Source organism: Heterodontus francisci, chromosome 1 (genome assembly GCF_036365525.1).
Source record: "Heterodontus francisci isolate sHetFra1 chromosome 1, sHetFra1.hap1, whole genome shotgun sequence".
In the NCBI taxonomy this organism is placed as follows: domain Eukaryota; kingdom Metazoa; phylum Chordata; class Chondrichthyes; order Heterodontiformes; family Heterodontidae; genus Heterodontus; species Heterodontus francisci.
In genome coordinates this window covers 15,610,123-15,625,496 of record NC_090371.1, presented here as the reverse complement: position 1 = coordinate 15,625,496, position 15,374 = coordinate 15,610,123, and the positions used below count along the sequence as shown (strand labels likewise).

Here is a 15,374-nt window from a genome sequence, read left to right as displayed (position 1 = left end):
AAAAACTTTCCTCTTCTCTGACTTAAATGTGCGACCCCTTATTTTTAAACAGTGACCCCGGTTCCAGATTCTCCTCAGATCCTGAAGCAGTCCGTGTAGAAATTCAGCAAGACCTGGACAACGTCCAGGCTTGGGCTGATAAGTGGCAAGTAACATTCGCGCAACACAAGTGCCAGGCAATGACCATCTCCAACAAGAGAGAATCTAACCATCTCCTCTTGACATTCAATGGCATTACCATCGCTGAATCCCCCACTATCAACATCCTAGGGGCTACCATTGACCAGAAACTGAACTGGAGTAGCCATATAAATACCGTGGCTACAAAAGCAGGTCAGAGGCTAGGAATCTTGAGGCGAGTAACTCAGCCCCTGACTCCCCAGAGCCTGTCCACCATCTACAAGGCACAAGTCAGGAGTGTGATGGAATACTCCACTTGCCTGGATGGGTGCAGCTCCAACAACACAAGAAGCTCGACACCATCCAGGACCAAGCAGCCCACTTGATTGGCACCCCATCTACAAACATTCACTCGCTCCACCACCGACGCACAGTGGCAGCAGTGTGTACCATCTACAAGATGCACTGCAGCAATGCACCCAGGCTCCTTCAACAGCACCTTCCAAACCCGTGACCTCTACCAACTAGAAGGACAAGAGCAGTAAATGCATGGGAACACCACCACCTGCAAGTTCCCCTCCAAGTCACACACCATCCTGACTTGGAACTAGATCGCCGTTCCTTCACTGTCGCTGGGTCAAAGTCCTGGAACTCCCTTCCTAACAGCACTGTGGGTGTACCTACCCCAAATGGACTGCAGCGGTTCAAGAAGGCAGCTCACCACCACCTTCTCAAGGGTGATTAGGGATGGACAATAAATGCTGGCCTAGCCAGCGACGCCCACAAACCTGAATGAATCAAAAAAAAACAAGGGAAAACATCCTTTCCACATCCACCCTGTCAAGACCCCTCAGGATCTTATATGTTTCAATCATGTCATCTCTTACTACTCTAAATTCCAGCGGATACAAGCCTAGCCTGTCCAATCCTTCCACATAAGATAGGCCGCCCATTCCAGCTATCAGTTCAGTAACCCTTCTTTGAACTGCTTCCAATGCATTTACATCCTTCCTTAAATAAGGAGACCAATACTGCACACAGTACTCCAGATGTGGTCTCACCAATGCCCTGTATAGCTGAAGCATAACCTCCCTACTTTTTTATTCAATTCCCCTTGTGATAAACCATAGTATTCTATTAGCTTTCCTAATTACATACTGTACCTGCATACTAACCTTTTGCAATTCATGCACTAGGACACCCAGATCCCTCTGCATCTCAGAGCTCTGCAATCTTTCACCATCTAGATAATATGCCTTTTTGTTATTCTTCCTGCCAAAATGGACAATTTCACATTTTCCCACATTATACTCCATCTGCCAGATTTTTGCCCACTCACTTAACCTATCTATATCCCATGGTAGCCTCCTTATGTCCTCTTCACAACCTACTTTCCTACCGATCTTTGTGTCATCAGCAAATTTAGCAACCATACCTTTGGTCCCTCATCTAAGTCATTTATATAAATTGTAAAATTTATGAGACCCCAGCACAGATCCCTGTGGCACACCACTCGTTACATGTTGCCAATTAGAAAATGATCCATTTATGCCTACTCTCTGTTTCCTGTTAGCTAGCCAATCTTCTATTCATGCCAATATATTATCCCCTGCACCATGAGCTTTTATTTTTTGCAATAACATTTGATGTGGCACTTTATCAAATGCCTTCTGGAAATCTAAGTACGATACATCCACCAGTTCCCCTTCATCCACAGCCCATGTAACTCCCTCAAATAACTCCAATAAATTGGTTAAACATGATTTCCCTTTAACTAAACCATGTTGACTTTGCCTGATTACCTTAAATTTTTCTAAGTGCCCTGCTACAACGTCTTTAATATTGTTCTTCCTACCAAAATGAATCACTTCACATTTCTCTCCATTGAACTTCATCTGCCACCTGTCTGCCCATTCCACCAACTTGTCTATGTCCTTTTGAAGTTCTACACTATCCTCCTCGCAGTTCACAATGCTTCCAAGTTTCGAATCATCTACAAACTTTGAAATTGTGCCCTGTACACCAAGGTCTAGGTCATCAATATATATCAGGAAAAGCAAGGGTCTCAACACTGATCCCTGGGGAACTCCACTACAAACCTTCCTCCAGGCCAAAAAACATCCATTAACCACTACTTTGTTTCCTGTCACTCAGCCAATTTCATATCCATGTTGCTACCCTCCCTTTTATTCCATGAGCTACAAGTTTTCTCACAAGTCTGTTGTGTGGCACTGCATCAAACGCCTTTTGAAAGTCCCTGTACACCACATCAACAGCATTGCCCTCATCAACCCTCTCTGTTATCTCCTCAAAAAAACTCCAGAAAGTTAGTTAAATATGATTTTTCCTTAAGAAATGCTGGCTTTCCTTAATTAATTCACATTTGTCCATGTGACTATTGATTTTGTCCCGAATTATTTTTTTCTGGAAGTTTTCCCAGCACCAAAGTTAAACTGACTGGTCTGTAGTTGCTGGGCTTATCTTTACACCCTTCTTTGAACAAGGGTGTAATGTTTGCAATTCTCCAGTCCTCTGGCACCACTCCTGAGTCTAAGGAAGACTGAAAAATTATGGCCAGTGCCTCTGATTTCCACCCTCATTTCCGTCGGTATCCTTGGATGCATTTCATCTGGTGCTGATGCTTTATCCACTTTAAGTACAGACAGCCTATCTAATACTTCCTCTTTATCAATTTTAAACCCCTGTAGTGTCTGACTTACCTCTTCTTTCAACATTGCCTGGGTTGCATCTTCTTCCTTGGTAAAGACAGATGCAACGTATTCATTTAATACCTCAGCTATGCCCTCTGCCTCTGTGTAAATCCCTTTTCTGGTCCCTAATCGGCCCTACTCCTCCTTTTACCACCTTTTTACTATTTATATGCCTATAGCAAACTAAAAGATCCCATGGCACTGTTTCGACAAAGAACTGGAGAATTATTTCCGTATCCTGGCAATTTATCTCTCAACAGACATCACTAAATATAGATTATCTGATGATCAACACATTGCTGTTTTTGGGACATTGCTGTGTGCAAATTGGCTGTTGTGCTTTCTACATTACAACAGTGGTTACACTTCAAGAAGTGTTTAATTGACTGCAAAGTGCTTTGGCAAGGTGTAAATGCAAGTCTATTCTTTTCTATTTCATAGAAAAGAGACTGGATGCTTCTAGCTCGTTCTGAACCTCAGGTCATAGGACCCTCTTGGTCTGTTCATGTTGACTCCTATTACGCCATACTGCCTTCCACCACACTGACTCTCCTGGTGAAGCCTGTTGTGGTGCAAGAACTCCTTTTGCCCTGCGACCTTCCTTACAGATCCGAAGATCCACCAGAAACAGCTCTAAGCAAAATAGAGGTGAGTGACTGTGCTGGTCAACCGTATGGACTTGGGAAGAAGAGGAGGTAATGAAATGAAGTAAGTTAACACTTTCATATATAGAATTTGCAGTAATCACTCCATGTGTGACTCCATTGTGTTCTTACTTGTAATTTACTCCTCAAAATAATAAGGTTCATAAAATTGAATGTCAGGTGTCACAGGTTGATTAAGCATGCAATAATTAAACATATACTTAACAGCCATGCTTATGACAAAACCTTGTGAGTTTTTACCAGAGAATTCAAATCCATTGCAATTCCAGGATCAGTGTGCAGATCAACCAGACCTCAGCTGAATTCTAAATTCAAACACCCACTTTTTATAGCTTTTTCATTACCCCATCTATGTAACAATTAGTGCGTTTCATAGTTGGATTACATAGTTATCATTCAACTGATTTGATTATGTCCTGTACTTTTGGCCATAGATTCATAACTTTCTAACTTGACTATACTCGCTAACATTCCAGAACTGTGGTCTTTCTCAGGCAAGTGCTTATCTCCAATGCCACCCTTCCATTTTGTCTATTTTATCTGTGTCTGTGACTACTAACAATTTTAAGATATAATAATTTAAGAGTCATGCTTCTCTACCTAACAAAAGTAAAAAGCTACTATTACTATAATATAAAGATTAACTCTTTTCTTATGCAGCAAGTTTATCAACTGATTAGCTAAGTCATATAGATGGATGGATTAACGCACAGGCCTTTGAGGCATGTGCCCTGTTCTTGTTAAAAATTCACCATAACAAGGAAAACTGCATACAACCACTGAATCAAAATATTCTAACATTTAAAGATACTGCCAGAAGGGGGTGAGGCAAAGTCGACAGATTCATTACAATGTACATACAAAAATTGAGCAGTTTCACTTGTGTAGTATGTTGTGATATGCTCTGTTTTATTAATACAATATGTAAACATTCTACAAGCCTACTTCATGCATTTTACAACACATTTGTTTTTCGATAGAAAGGGTGGCAGGAGGAGGGGCTTGTGCAGGGGGATACGGAGAGCACTGAATGTTTTTGGTGACTAGGACCCCACAAATTCAAAATAAAAACAAAAGCTTTTATTTTGTATTTTTGTAGGACATATTGGACGGGTTAGATGTAGAATCAACATATAACCCACTGAGTCTGAGAAGTAATCTGTATAAACAACTCAGAGGAACGTTGGTGAGAACTCCTTATCGTCAGCAACCAAAGCAAGTACAGCGTAAAGAACAACATCATCCTGACCAACCATACAGACAGGTATTTATATTCATTTTATTCCTAATATCCCACACTGTTCCTGCTAAGCTGTGTGGGTGTGCAGCCGTGCAGCAGCCTGGAAGGTACTGTGCGGGGCTTGTTCCTTTATAATACTTGTAGCGGTTTGTGTCAGCTTGAGGCAGGAAGTATTGAAAATTTTTGTCTAATGTTTTAGTGCTTGGTGCAAGTTAGTGTGCAGAAAAAGAAAAGAATCTGACAGCAAACTAAAAAGTAGGTAGGTATAAATAGAGTAAAGTATGGCAGAGCAGGTTGTGTGTCTGGACTGCAGTATGTGGGAGTTTGTGGTCAGCAAGACTATCTAGAGTGAACACAAGTCGATATCTCCATCTTGACTCTCTCCGGCTCAGTCATTTATCTGGAGTGCGAGTTAGAAATATTTTGACACATAAGGGAGGGGGAGCAGTATCTGGGCAGTTTGCACCAGACCTCGATACACTCTGTAGAGGTGCAGGTTCAGAATTGGTGTGACTGATAGTCAGGAACCCAGGTAAGATAGAGAACAAAGATCCACTGAAACTGATCCTACTCGACAGGTACAACGTACTCGCTATCTGTGAGGATTAGGATAGAGACTGTCAGAAGGATAGCCAGATTGCAGACCATGGCACCTTGGAGCTGGATGTGTCCAAAGGGAGGAGGAGGAGGGGACGTAATGAGTAGTTGTAACGGATTCCTTAATTAGGGGGGCAGATTACATCCTTTGTAAGCATGATTGAGAGTCTCAGATATGTTGCCTGCCTGGTGCCAGGGTAAGGGACATGAGAGGATATTGGAGAGGGAGGGGGAGAATTCGGTCATTGTGGTTCATGTTGAGACCAAACAACGCAGGGAAGATTAGGCAAGTGGTCCTGTATGGAGAATACTGGGAACTAGGAGCTAAATGAAAAAACAGAGCCTCAAGGGTTGTAATCTCTGGATTATTGCCTGAGCCATGTGTAAATTGGTGTGCAGATAAGAAGATTAGGGAGGTGAACACTTTGCTAACGTGGTGTGGGAAAGAGGGGTTCCATTTCATGGAACACTGGCACCAGTACTGAGCCAGGAAGAAGCTGTACTGTTGGAATGGGCTCCACCTGAACTGGGCTGGGCCCAGAGTCCTAGCAGGAAGGATAAACAGGGCGGTCAGGAGGACTTTGAACTAGTACATGGGGCAGCATCTGTAGAGAAAGAAACAGAGTTAACGCGTTTCGAGTTGGATATGTCACTTCTTCAGAATTGCAAATGTTACACCCTTACTCAAACAGGGTGTCGGGATAAACCCAGCAACTACAGGCCAGTCAGTTTAATTTCGGTGGTGGGAGAAGAATGAGGAGAGGTAATATGAAATAAAGGACACAATTCTAAAGAGGTGCATGAGCAGAGAAACCTGGGGGTTTATATGCACAAATTGTTGGAGGTGATAGGGCAGGTTGAGAAAGTGTTAAAGTGTATGGGATCTTGAGCTTTATAAATAGAGAAATAGAGTACAAAAGCAAGGAAGTTATGAAGAACCTTTATAAAACTCTGGTTTGGCCTCAGCGAGAGTATAGAGCCCAATTCTGAGCACTGCATTTTAGGAAGGATGTGAAAGCTTTAGAGAGGGTGCAGAAAAGATTTACGAGAATGGTTCCATGGATGAGGGAGTTCAGCTATGAGGATAGATTGGAGAAGCTGGGGTTGTTCTCCATAGAAAAGGGAAGGTTGAAAGCAGACTTTCGAAAGAGAATTGTCCTACCACCTTCAACGATTTGTGCATATATACCCCCAGGTCCCTCTGTTCCTGCACTCCTTTTAGAATATTGTCTTTTATTTTATACTTCCTCTCCTCATTTTCCTCACGCCATCGAGATTAAACTGATTGGCCTGCAGTTTCTGGGTTTATCCTTACACCCTTTTTTTGAGTAAGGGTGTAACATTTGCAAACCTCCAGTCTTCTGGAACCACCCCTATATCTAAGGAGTATTGGAAGATTGTAGTCAGTACCGTCACACATTCCACCCATATTTCCCTCAGAATCCTTGGTAGTGGAGTCAGATTCATTTGTGGCTTTCAAGAAAGAATTGGATTAACCCCTGAAGAGAAAAAATTTGCAGGCCTATGGGGAAAGGCAGAGGAGCGGGACAAGCTATATTGCTCTTGCAGAGAGTTGGCGTTGATTCAACAGGCTGAATGGCCTCCTTCTGTGCTGTAATCATTCTATAATTATGTGACCCTTCTGCCACTGGAAACAGTTTCTCCTTATTTGCTCTTTCAAAACGCATCAAGATTTTGAGCACCTCTACCAAGTCTCTCCTTTCAAAATTCTGACTGTTTAGCTTTTGGCCCTCTGTTCACCGCAACATTTCTGCATTATTGATTTGCTCATCCGCACCCTCACTACCACCTTTGATGCCCAGTCCCAATAAAATCATTACTCTCTCTCTCTCTGGCCATTCTGCCGGAATGGCTCTCATCTTCACTCACTTAAGTCCAAGGGACACCACCAGGTCTGGCTGGACCACTTAAAGCACTATTGGGTTCTGCTCTTGCCTACTTAATTTGCTCACTATTCCAGAATCATCCTAGAATACAAAGATAACCCCCGGCTTCTTTTCTCTACTGAAAATCGTCTTCTTAAACCCCTGCAACTTGCAATCTCACCTCGAACAGTAAGTGTGAGGAGGCTCATAGACTTCTTTGTCACTAAGATCAAGACCATCCGATGAACTGCCTGTGCCGTGTCCCTTTCTTCCACTAGCCCATCTGGTCAAACTTCCTCTAATGCTCTCCCTGAACTCACATCTTTCTCTAGTTTCTCTCCTATCTCCCCACTTGCGCTGTCTCAGCTCATCTGGTCCATGAGACCCACCTCCTGCTCCCTCGATCCTAGCATGAATTCCAGCTCAATGGAGTGACTACTGCGACAGAGTATGTAACTCGGGGAATTTGGTCAGTGAGGGAATTTGGCGCAGTGAGGGAAGAGGTGCTATTCTGGTCTTTTCCAAAATAAGGAGTGGTCCAAGTGAGGGAGCGGGAGACAGCGAGACCTGGCAGCAACAGTGGCAGCTCATAAATCAGAGCGGGGAAAGAGTAAAACTTTCACGGCATTTTCCAGAAAATGCAAGGAGTGACATCAGAGGCTAGCAGGTAGGTAGATTAGTTGGTGAGTTTTTAAGGGTTTTTTCTCTTGAATCTCGGGTAGTTGTTGAAACTAGGTACTCTATTAAATTTATAGCTTAGGTTAATTAATAGAATTCAAATCGGGGTAAGTATAACTGTTATGCCTAGGTGAGAGGGGTCTAGAGGTTCCCTCTCAGCCGTTGCCTGGTTTACCCGTAACTGGGATAAATTTTTAAAATACTGTTTTTAGCTCCCCCTTAGTGAATCCTTGTTCACTGCTCCAATTGTAAGGCAAAGAAATCAAACAGTCAGGTTTTCTTAGATTTTTAACAACAAATGTAGAAGTTTATTAATCTGGTTACTGACTACGCATATGCGACACGCTCACGCTAGCATGCATATGTGATAAACACACACTCAGACAGAAGAGTAGAAAAGAATAAAGGGAAAATGTTTGAGGCAACAGATGGGTTTATATTTTATTGTTCTTTGAGTTTGCTGTGAAGTCTTTGGTTGCTGGTCAGACTTGCAATTTGTTGGGGCCCAGTGCACACTTCAACTTGTTTTGAGGTCAGAGTCTTTTCTCTCTCGAGGTTTCCGTGCCTTCTGTGGGTCCGGTGGCTTGGGAGAAAGCGAACACGACAGAGAGAGAGAGAGGCTTCCTTGTTCCAGTTCAAAACTGCCCTCTGAATTCAAACTGTCCTGTGGCTAGTTCAAAAAACCCCAGGTTGCCCAGCAGGTTAGTCATGTGATTAGCTGGTTTGACCACTTCTGTTTGTGGATTCTGCCATCTTAGCAGTCATCCTGGAATGTGAGCTTCCTCACCTTCATTGTCTGATCGAAGTCCATTTTGAGTTAAGTTGTCCAGGGAATAGTCCTCTGTCTCTCCAAGCACTATCTGTTAGTATGCAAATGTTTTTCCAGCCAAGTGTCTGGTGATTTTTTTTAACAAGTCCTTTCTTCACTCCAGCAACAGTTTAAAATCAATGTTCATATGACAAAATTAATATGCCTCATTCTTGGCAGGTGGGGATCTGCATGACAATAACAGTAACTGAATTAATAAGAGTATTAGCTCAGCAGATCTAGAGGCATTTTAAATAAAATTAATAGTTTATACAAAGTGCTAACATAGTATTCCAAGATGGCTCCTGGGCTGGAAGCTCCCTAGGAAGCTCCCTTGCTGTTCAACTCTATCCATGGCCATCTGCTCCCATCCCTAACGTTTTCTCCCCCAATCTGCCCTCTTAAACTGTTTAAATTCCCCTGGCTCTTTAAATCAGTTCATTTTAGCCCTATCTAAAAGTTAACAGTTAGTTTAGTGTATGTTACCTGGGCCCACTGCCCTCCCCCAGCCACACCTGCTCTTTGTTTTCTCAATGAAATTGATCCGGATGAAACTGACGAGCACAGCTGCCGATACTTTAATCTCCGATCCTGCTGTCTTCACAGTCCAGAGTGTCTGCAGCCACGGCATGCGGTAAGTCCATTGAGGTGAAGAAGGAGCTGCGGGACCCGAGAGAAGTCCTGTGAAAAGGTGCCCCGAACACCCAAAACATCCACGAACGGCCCCCCCGGCCGCAACTTCAAAGCGCCCGCGGGAGATGGCTCGGAGAGCATCTGCAGCGCACTGTCGGCAATGCTGCATGCCTTTATTTAAACCACTGCAAAAAACCCTTAGCAAATGTAACCACCTCTAAGTCTGCCAAATGATGCTTCACCTCCCGAAGGACGTAGATGAGCTTTCCGGACGTCGATGGTGGGCACTGAGGAAATGGCTTATTACCTGCACCAGATTCCACCCCCCCTCCCCCCCCCCCCTTTACCCCCCTTCCCTGCTCCACCCTCTCAGCTCACCCCCTCACAACCCCGTCCCAGCCCGCCCCCCCCCCCGCACCATCTTCACCCCGCACCCCCTTCCCCTGCACCACCCCCCCCACCCCCTCCCTCTACCCCTCCCCCTTGCATCCCCTCCTCCCACCGGCACCATCCTACACCTGTGTAGGGGCCCCAACAACCCCACTGCCTTGTGGGCGTCTCGGGAGAGACCAAGGCTAAGGGAGTAAACCCTAACAGAAAATCCGGAGCGGAACCCCGTAGGCGGTCATGTGTCACCTTTGGCATGTTTCCGGCAGTTCCTGCAGCCATACTGGTGCCAAACGTCGTGTCCTGCACTCCTTTGGACCCCACCAGAAAGGCCGAGAGGGGGGTTTTGACGACTGGGCAACTCTCAACCTCCATAAATTTGCCCAGGCATGCGCCATGGAGAGGTCACTCCATACAAACCACTGACCACCTCCAGGCGCGTATCCATTGTCTCTCGAGATAAGGAGGCCCAAAAGATCAAAAAGAACAAAGAACTAGATTATTAAAGAGAAAATAGATTTTATTTAGATCATGGGTGGGTGGACAGCTGTTGCTTGCAGTTCCTGCGCCATGTAGGAATTTCAGGACACTTCATGTGTCTTGGGTGGCCATGTGTGTAGGAAGTGTCTCCAGCTGCTTGAGCTCAAGCTCAGGATTTCCAAGCTTAAGGAGCACCTGCAGTCACTGGAGCATCAGGGATTAAGAGAGTTTCCTGGATCATATTTATTTAGAGATACAGCACTGAAACAGGCCCTTCGGCTCACCGAGTCTGTGCCGACCAACAACCACCCATTTGTACTAACCTACAGTAACCCCATATTCCCTACCACCTACCTACACTAGGGGCAATTTACAATGGCCAATTTACCTATCAACCTGCAAGTCTTTGGCACGTGGGAGGAAACCAGAGCACTCAGCAAAAACCCACGTGGTCACAGGGAGAACCTGCAAACTCCGCACAGGCAGTACCCAGAATTTAATCCGGGTCCCTGGAGTTGTGAGGCTGCGGTGCTAACCGCTGTGCTGCCAGTTCCAGGCGGTGGTCACCCCACAGGCAGTGTAAGTCCAGGATATAGATGAGTGGCCCTCGGAAGAGAAGGAAGAGGCAGGAAGTGCAGAGGTCTTTGGGGGGTGTGCCACTCTCAAACCAGTACTAGACTTTAGAGACAACTGGGAGAGACTCTGTTTCAGACCATGACACCAATGGGCAAGGAACTGCACAGAAGGGAACAGCAAAGAGTAACAATACAGTTGTTATAGGAGATTCCATAGTCTGGGGACAGACAGGCATTTCTGTAATCGTCATCGTGAGTCTTGCATGGTGTGTTGCCAGGATAAAGGACATCATGGAGAGGGTGCATAATATTCTACAGGGGGAAGGGAGTGAGCCAGAAGTTGTGGTACATGTCGGTAGCAATGAAGTAGAGAGAACAGGCATTGAGATCCTACAGTCAGATTTTCAGGAGCTAGGGAGAAAGTTTAAAAAGTAGGACTTCGAAGTTTGTAATCTCTGGATTACTCCCAGTGCCATGTGTTAGTGAGAGTAGAAAAGGATGATGGGGAGAATCGATGCATGGCTTGAGGCGTGGTGCAGCAAGGAGGGCTTCAGATTTTTTGGGTCATTTGGACCAGTTCTGGGGCCGGAGACAGGTATTCAAAAGGGACAGGTTGCACCTCAACAGGACTGGGACCAATGTCCTCACAGGGAGGTTCATTACTGTGGTTGGGGAGAGTTTAAACTAATTTGGCAAAGGGATGGACACCAGCATATAGAAATAGGAAAGTGGAATAAGGTGCGTAAAGGTATGAGAATGTTGTATAGTACTAGAGAAGGAAGTAGTAGCATATTGGATAGGAGCAGACTAAGAAGGACAATGAGGAATGCAAAGACAGATATACAATGCATGTATGTAAACACACAAAGTATGATGAACAAGATTGATGAGCTGCAAGCACAAATAGGCATGTGGGAATATGGTGTAGTGGCAATAACGGAAACGTGGCTTAAAAATGGTGAGGACTGAGCACTTAATATTCAGGAATATAAAAGTGTTCAGAAAAGATGGGGAAGGAAAAAAGGAGGATGGGATGGCAGTACTGATTAGGAAAGACACTGTAGTGTTGGAAAGAGAGGGTGTCCTTGAGGCGGCAAAGACAAATTCCATTTGGTTAAAGTTGAGAAGCAAAAAAGTTATGATTACGCTACTAGGGGCCTCCAAATAGTGAGATAGAGATCTAGAGGAGCAAATCTGCAGGGAAATTAGAGATGTGAAAGAACTATAGAGTGGCAATATTAGGGGACTTCAATTACCCAAATATCAATTGGGATAATGTTAGAGTAAAGGCAAAGGAGGGGGAGGAATTCCTGAAATGTGTTCAGGAGAATTTCCTTGACCAGTGGTGCTGGGGAAGGAAGCCAAGTAGACACAGGCTGGAATTTAATGTCCCTCCCCTGCCCCAGGAGTAGGCTCAGAGGTGGTGGGGGGCATAAAATCGTGTGGGAGGGAGGTGGGGGGGGGGTGCCATGCCTGTCGCATACCTGCCCCCGCTGCTATTTTACCAACAGCGGGGGAGGTGGCAAATGGCCCGCCTGCCCCAGGCCAGTTGTGGCTCTTAAGTGGCCAATTAATTGCCACTCAAGGGCCTCTCCCCACCACCACTGGTATTTTACCAGCAGCAGACGGGCACTTCAGCACCTGAGGAGGTGGCCTCCTTGCGGGCTGGTGGGGGAGTCCCTCCAGATCGGGTGCACTGTGCCCCACAAAGGGCCCACCCAGCAGCATGTGTCATCCTCACTACAGCTACAACCCCTGCCCTGCTCTCCGACCCACCCCCCTCGCTGGAGCCTAGCCGATTATCCCCGGCAAGGCAGGACTCCTACTTCGCTCTTTGAAGAGCGATGTTCATCTTTCCTCTTCTTGCTGGGTGCAGTCCCAGCCATGGCCACCGCACCCAGTGGCGCTGTCGGGACTGAAGAGCTGCCGGCCCTCTGATTGGCCAGCTTTGGAGTGGAGGCCCTGACCGAGGCCAATTAAGGGCCTGGGCTACACAATATATAGCAGCTGTAATGAGAAGGTTGTTATATTGTCTGATGCAACATAAATGAGATATGTGGAGTCCAGGTTGTTGAAGATCACAAACAGGTTTATTAACAGCTAACCAGTATATACAGTGCAGAGCTAACTATTTACAGGACCTTCCTCTTGGTGTTCCAGTTACAGAGAGGCTCTGGCTCCAAGTCCTGGCACTTAGTTCATTAGCATACCAAGATCTGAAAGGGACATCACTCTTAAAGGCAATCACACAACAGTTTGGCTTCTAGGCGCAGCAGTGATGGGCTTGCCCCTGACTTTTCAACAGATGGGCAGGGCCACTGCCTCAATGTTAAATTTCGGCCCAAGTGTCTGTGGGGGAACACTTGGGTAAGAGTGATCGTTGTATCATAAGGTTTAATGTAACAATGGAGAAGAGCAAGGAACAGTCCAAAACAGAACTTCTAAATTGGAAGAGGACTAACATCAATGGGCTGAAAGGGGATCTAGTCAGGGTAAAATACACCAAAGATTGACAGTATAAACTGTAACAGAGCAATGGGTGATCTTTAAGGAGGAGATGTTTCAGGTACAGGCTAGGTACATTCTAACGAGCGAAAGGTAAGGGAACCAAAGCCAGGGCTCCTTGGATGACTAGGGAGATAGACAATATGATGAAACAAAAAAGACTGTATGATGCATGGCAGGAGAATTCTTCAAGCGAGAATCAGGCCAAATACAACAGGTTGAGGGGAAGTAAAGAGCAAAATACGACTGGCAAAAAAAAAATGACAATAGAATGGCAGTTGACATAAAAGGGAGCCCAAAAATCTTCTACCAGCATGCAAATACTAAGCAGGTGGTAAGAGGCCAGGTGGGGCTTATTAGGGACAAAGTGGGCGACATATAGAGTCATAGATGTTTAGAGGCACAGAGAAAGGGTGGAATACTTAATATGTACTTTGGTATCCGTGTTTACTAAGGAAGAGGATACTGACAAAATATCATTTGAAGCTGAGATGGTAGAGGTAATGGTTGAGGTAAAAATTGATAGGCAGGGATTATTGGAAAGGCTGGCTATGCTTAGAGTGGATAAGTCGCCTGGTCTGGATGGCTTGCATCCCAGGTTGCGAAAGGAATTAGGAGTGAAGATGGCTGAAGTGCTTGCCATCATTTTGCAATCTTCCCTGGGTATGGCGGAGGTTCTAGAAGATTGGAGAATGGCCAATGTGACAACCTTATTCAAGAAAGGGTGTAAGGACATTCCTAGTAACTACAGGCCAGTTAGTTTAACACCAGTGGTGTGTAAGGTTTTCGAAACAATCAGGGAAAAAAATCAACAGACACTTGGAAAGGTTTGAGTTAATTAGGCAGAGCTAACAAGAATCTGTAAAGGGAGATAGTGCTTGACGAATCCAATTGACTACTTTTGATGAAGTAACAGTAAAGGCTGATGAAGGGAAAGCAATGGATTTTGTCTCTATGGATCTTGAGAAAGCGTTTGACAAAGTACCACATAAAAGGCTGGTTAACAAAATTGAAGCTTATCGAATAGGAAGGTCAGTGTTAAGTTGGATTACAAAATTGGCTTAAGGACAGAAAACAGAGAATGGTAGACAGTGGAGTTCCCCAAGGTTCAGTGCTAGGACCACTGCTTCTATTGATACACACAGTCCACCAATACCCTGTTAAATGGTTCCTCAATTACTAGTGGTGCCGGTTTTATGGTAGGTTGCAGCTTTCCCACCATTTGACATGTATAGCGTGTCCTACAATATTGTCTAACATCCTTTGTAAGACCTGGACAGCAATAATGTTGGCTTATGCGTGATTTGGTCTTCCGAATTCCCATATGTCCTGCAAAAGGAATGTCATGTGCTAACGATAATAATCCCTGGCGATATTTAGGTGGTACCACTATCTGTTCAACAACTGTCCAGTCTTTGGCCACAGGTCTATGAGGCGGTCTTCATTTCCTCCTCAAAACCCTGTTTGCCATATAATAGCCTTCCAGAACTCCTTCCGCCTCAGCTTCTGTCAGAGCCATCTATGCTATTGGTATATCTCTGGATCAACTTGCTATGCTGCAATGATAGAAGATCTGTTAAACATCTCATTTGGATTATCTAAATCCACAAATAAGGTTTCAGATACTTGGCTATCTGTTCGTAGTGCCACTTTTACCTCTGACAATGGATCCTGTTTAGCCATTGCTCCAGTGACTACGCATGCAGGAAATATTCCTGAAACTTGTTCCTGTGATTGCTCCGTTGCCCTAATTTCACTTGGTTCCTCTGTAATTATAGGAGAAACTGATACTTTCGGTCCGGCCAAATCATTTCCTAGTAGTAAATCAATTCCCTCCAGTGGCAAACTGTGGACAACTCCTACAGTTACCATCCCAGATATTAAGTCACTCTGTAGGCATATTTTATATAAAGGTACGGGTATGTACCCCCCCGCCAATTCCATTAACTAAAATGTTAGCATTCAAGGCTCTCTCTGGTGGAAATGTTATATCTTTCCCCAGCAAGTGTTTGGGTTGCTCCTGTATCCCTGAGTATAATGATAGGTTTTCCTACCTCACTTAAAGCATATGGAGTTACTTTCCCCTTTG

At 44.8% G+C, this 15,374-nt stretch overlaps 1 protein-coding gene across 1 annotated transcript in view; it reads left to right on the top strand.

Moving 5' to 3' along the window:
* Positions 1-4,977, top strand: part of m1ap (meiosis 1 associated protein) — a 95,873-nt gene extending 90,896 nt beyond the window's left edge. Inside the window, exons 10-12 of the mRNA XM_068021613.1 lie at positions 3,273-3,479; positions 4,596-4,760; positions 4,936-4,977. Of these exons, the coding sequence (XP_067877714.1) occupies positions 3,273-3,479; positions 4,596-4,760; positions 4,936-4,977 (414 nt within the window). The remainder of the gene's footprint in view (positions 1-3,272; positions 3,480-4,595; positions 4,761-4,935) is intronic.
* The last annotated feature ends 10,397 nt before the right edge of the window (positions 4,978-15,374 follow it).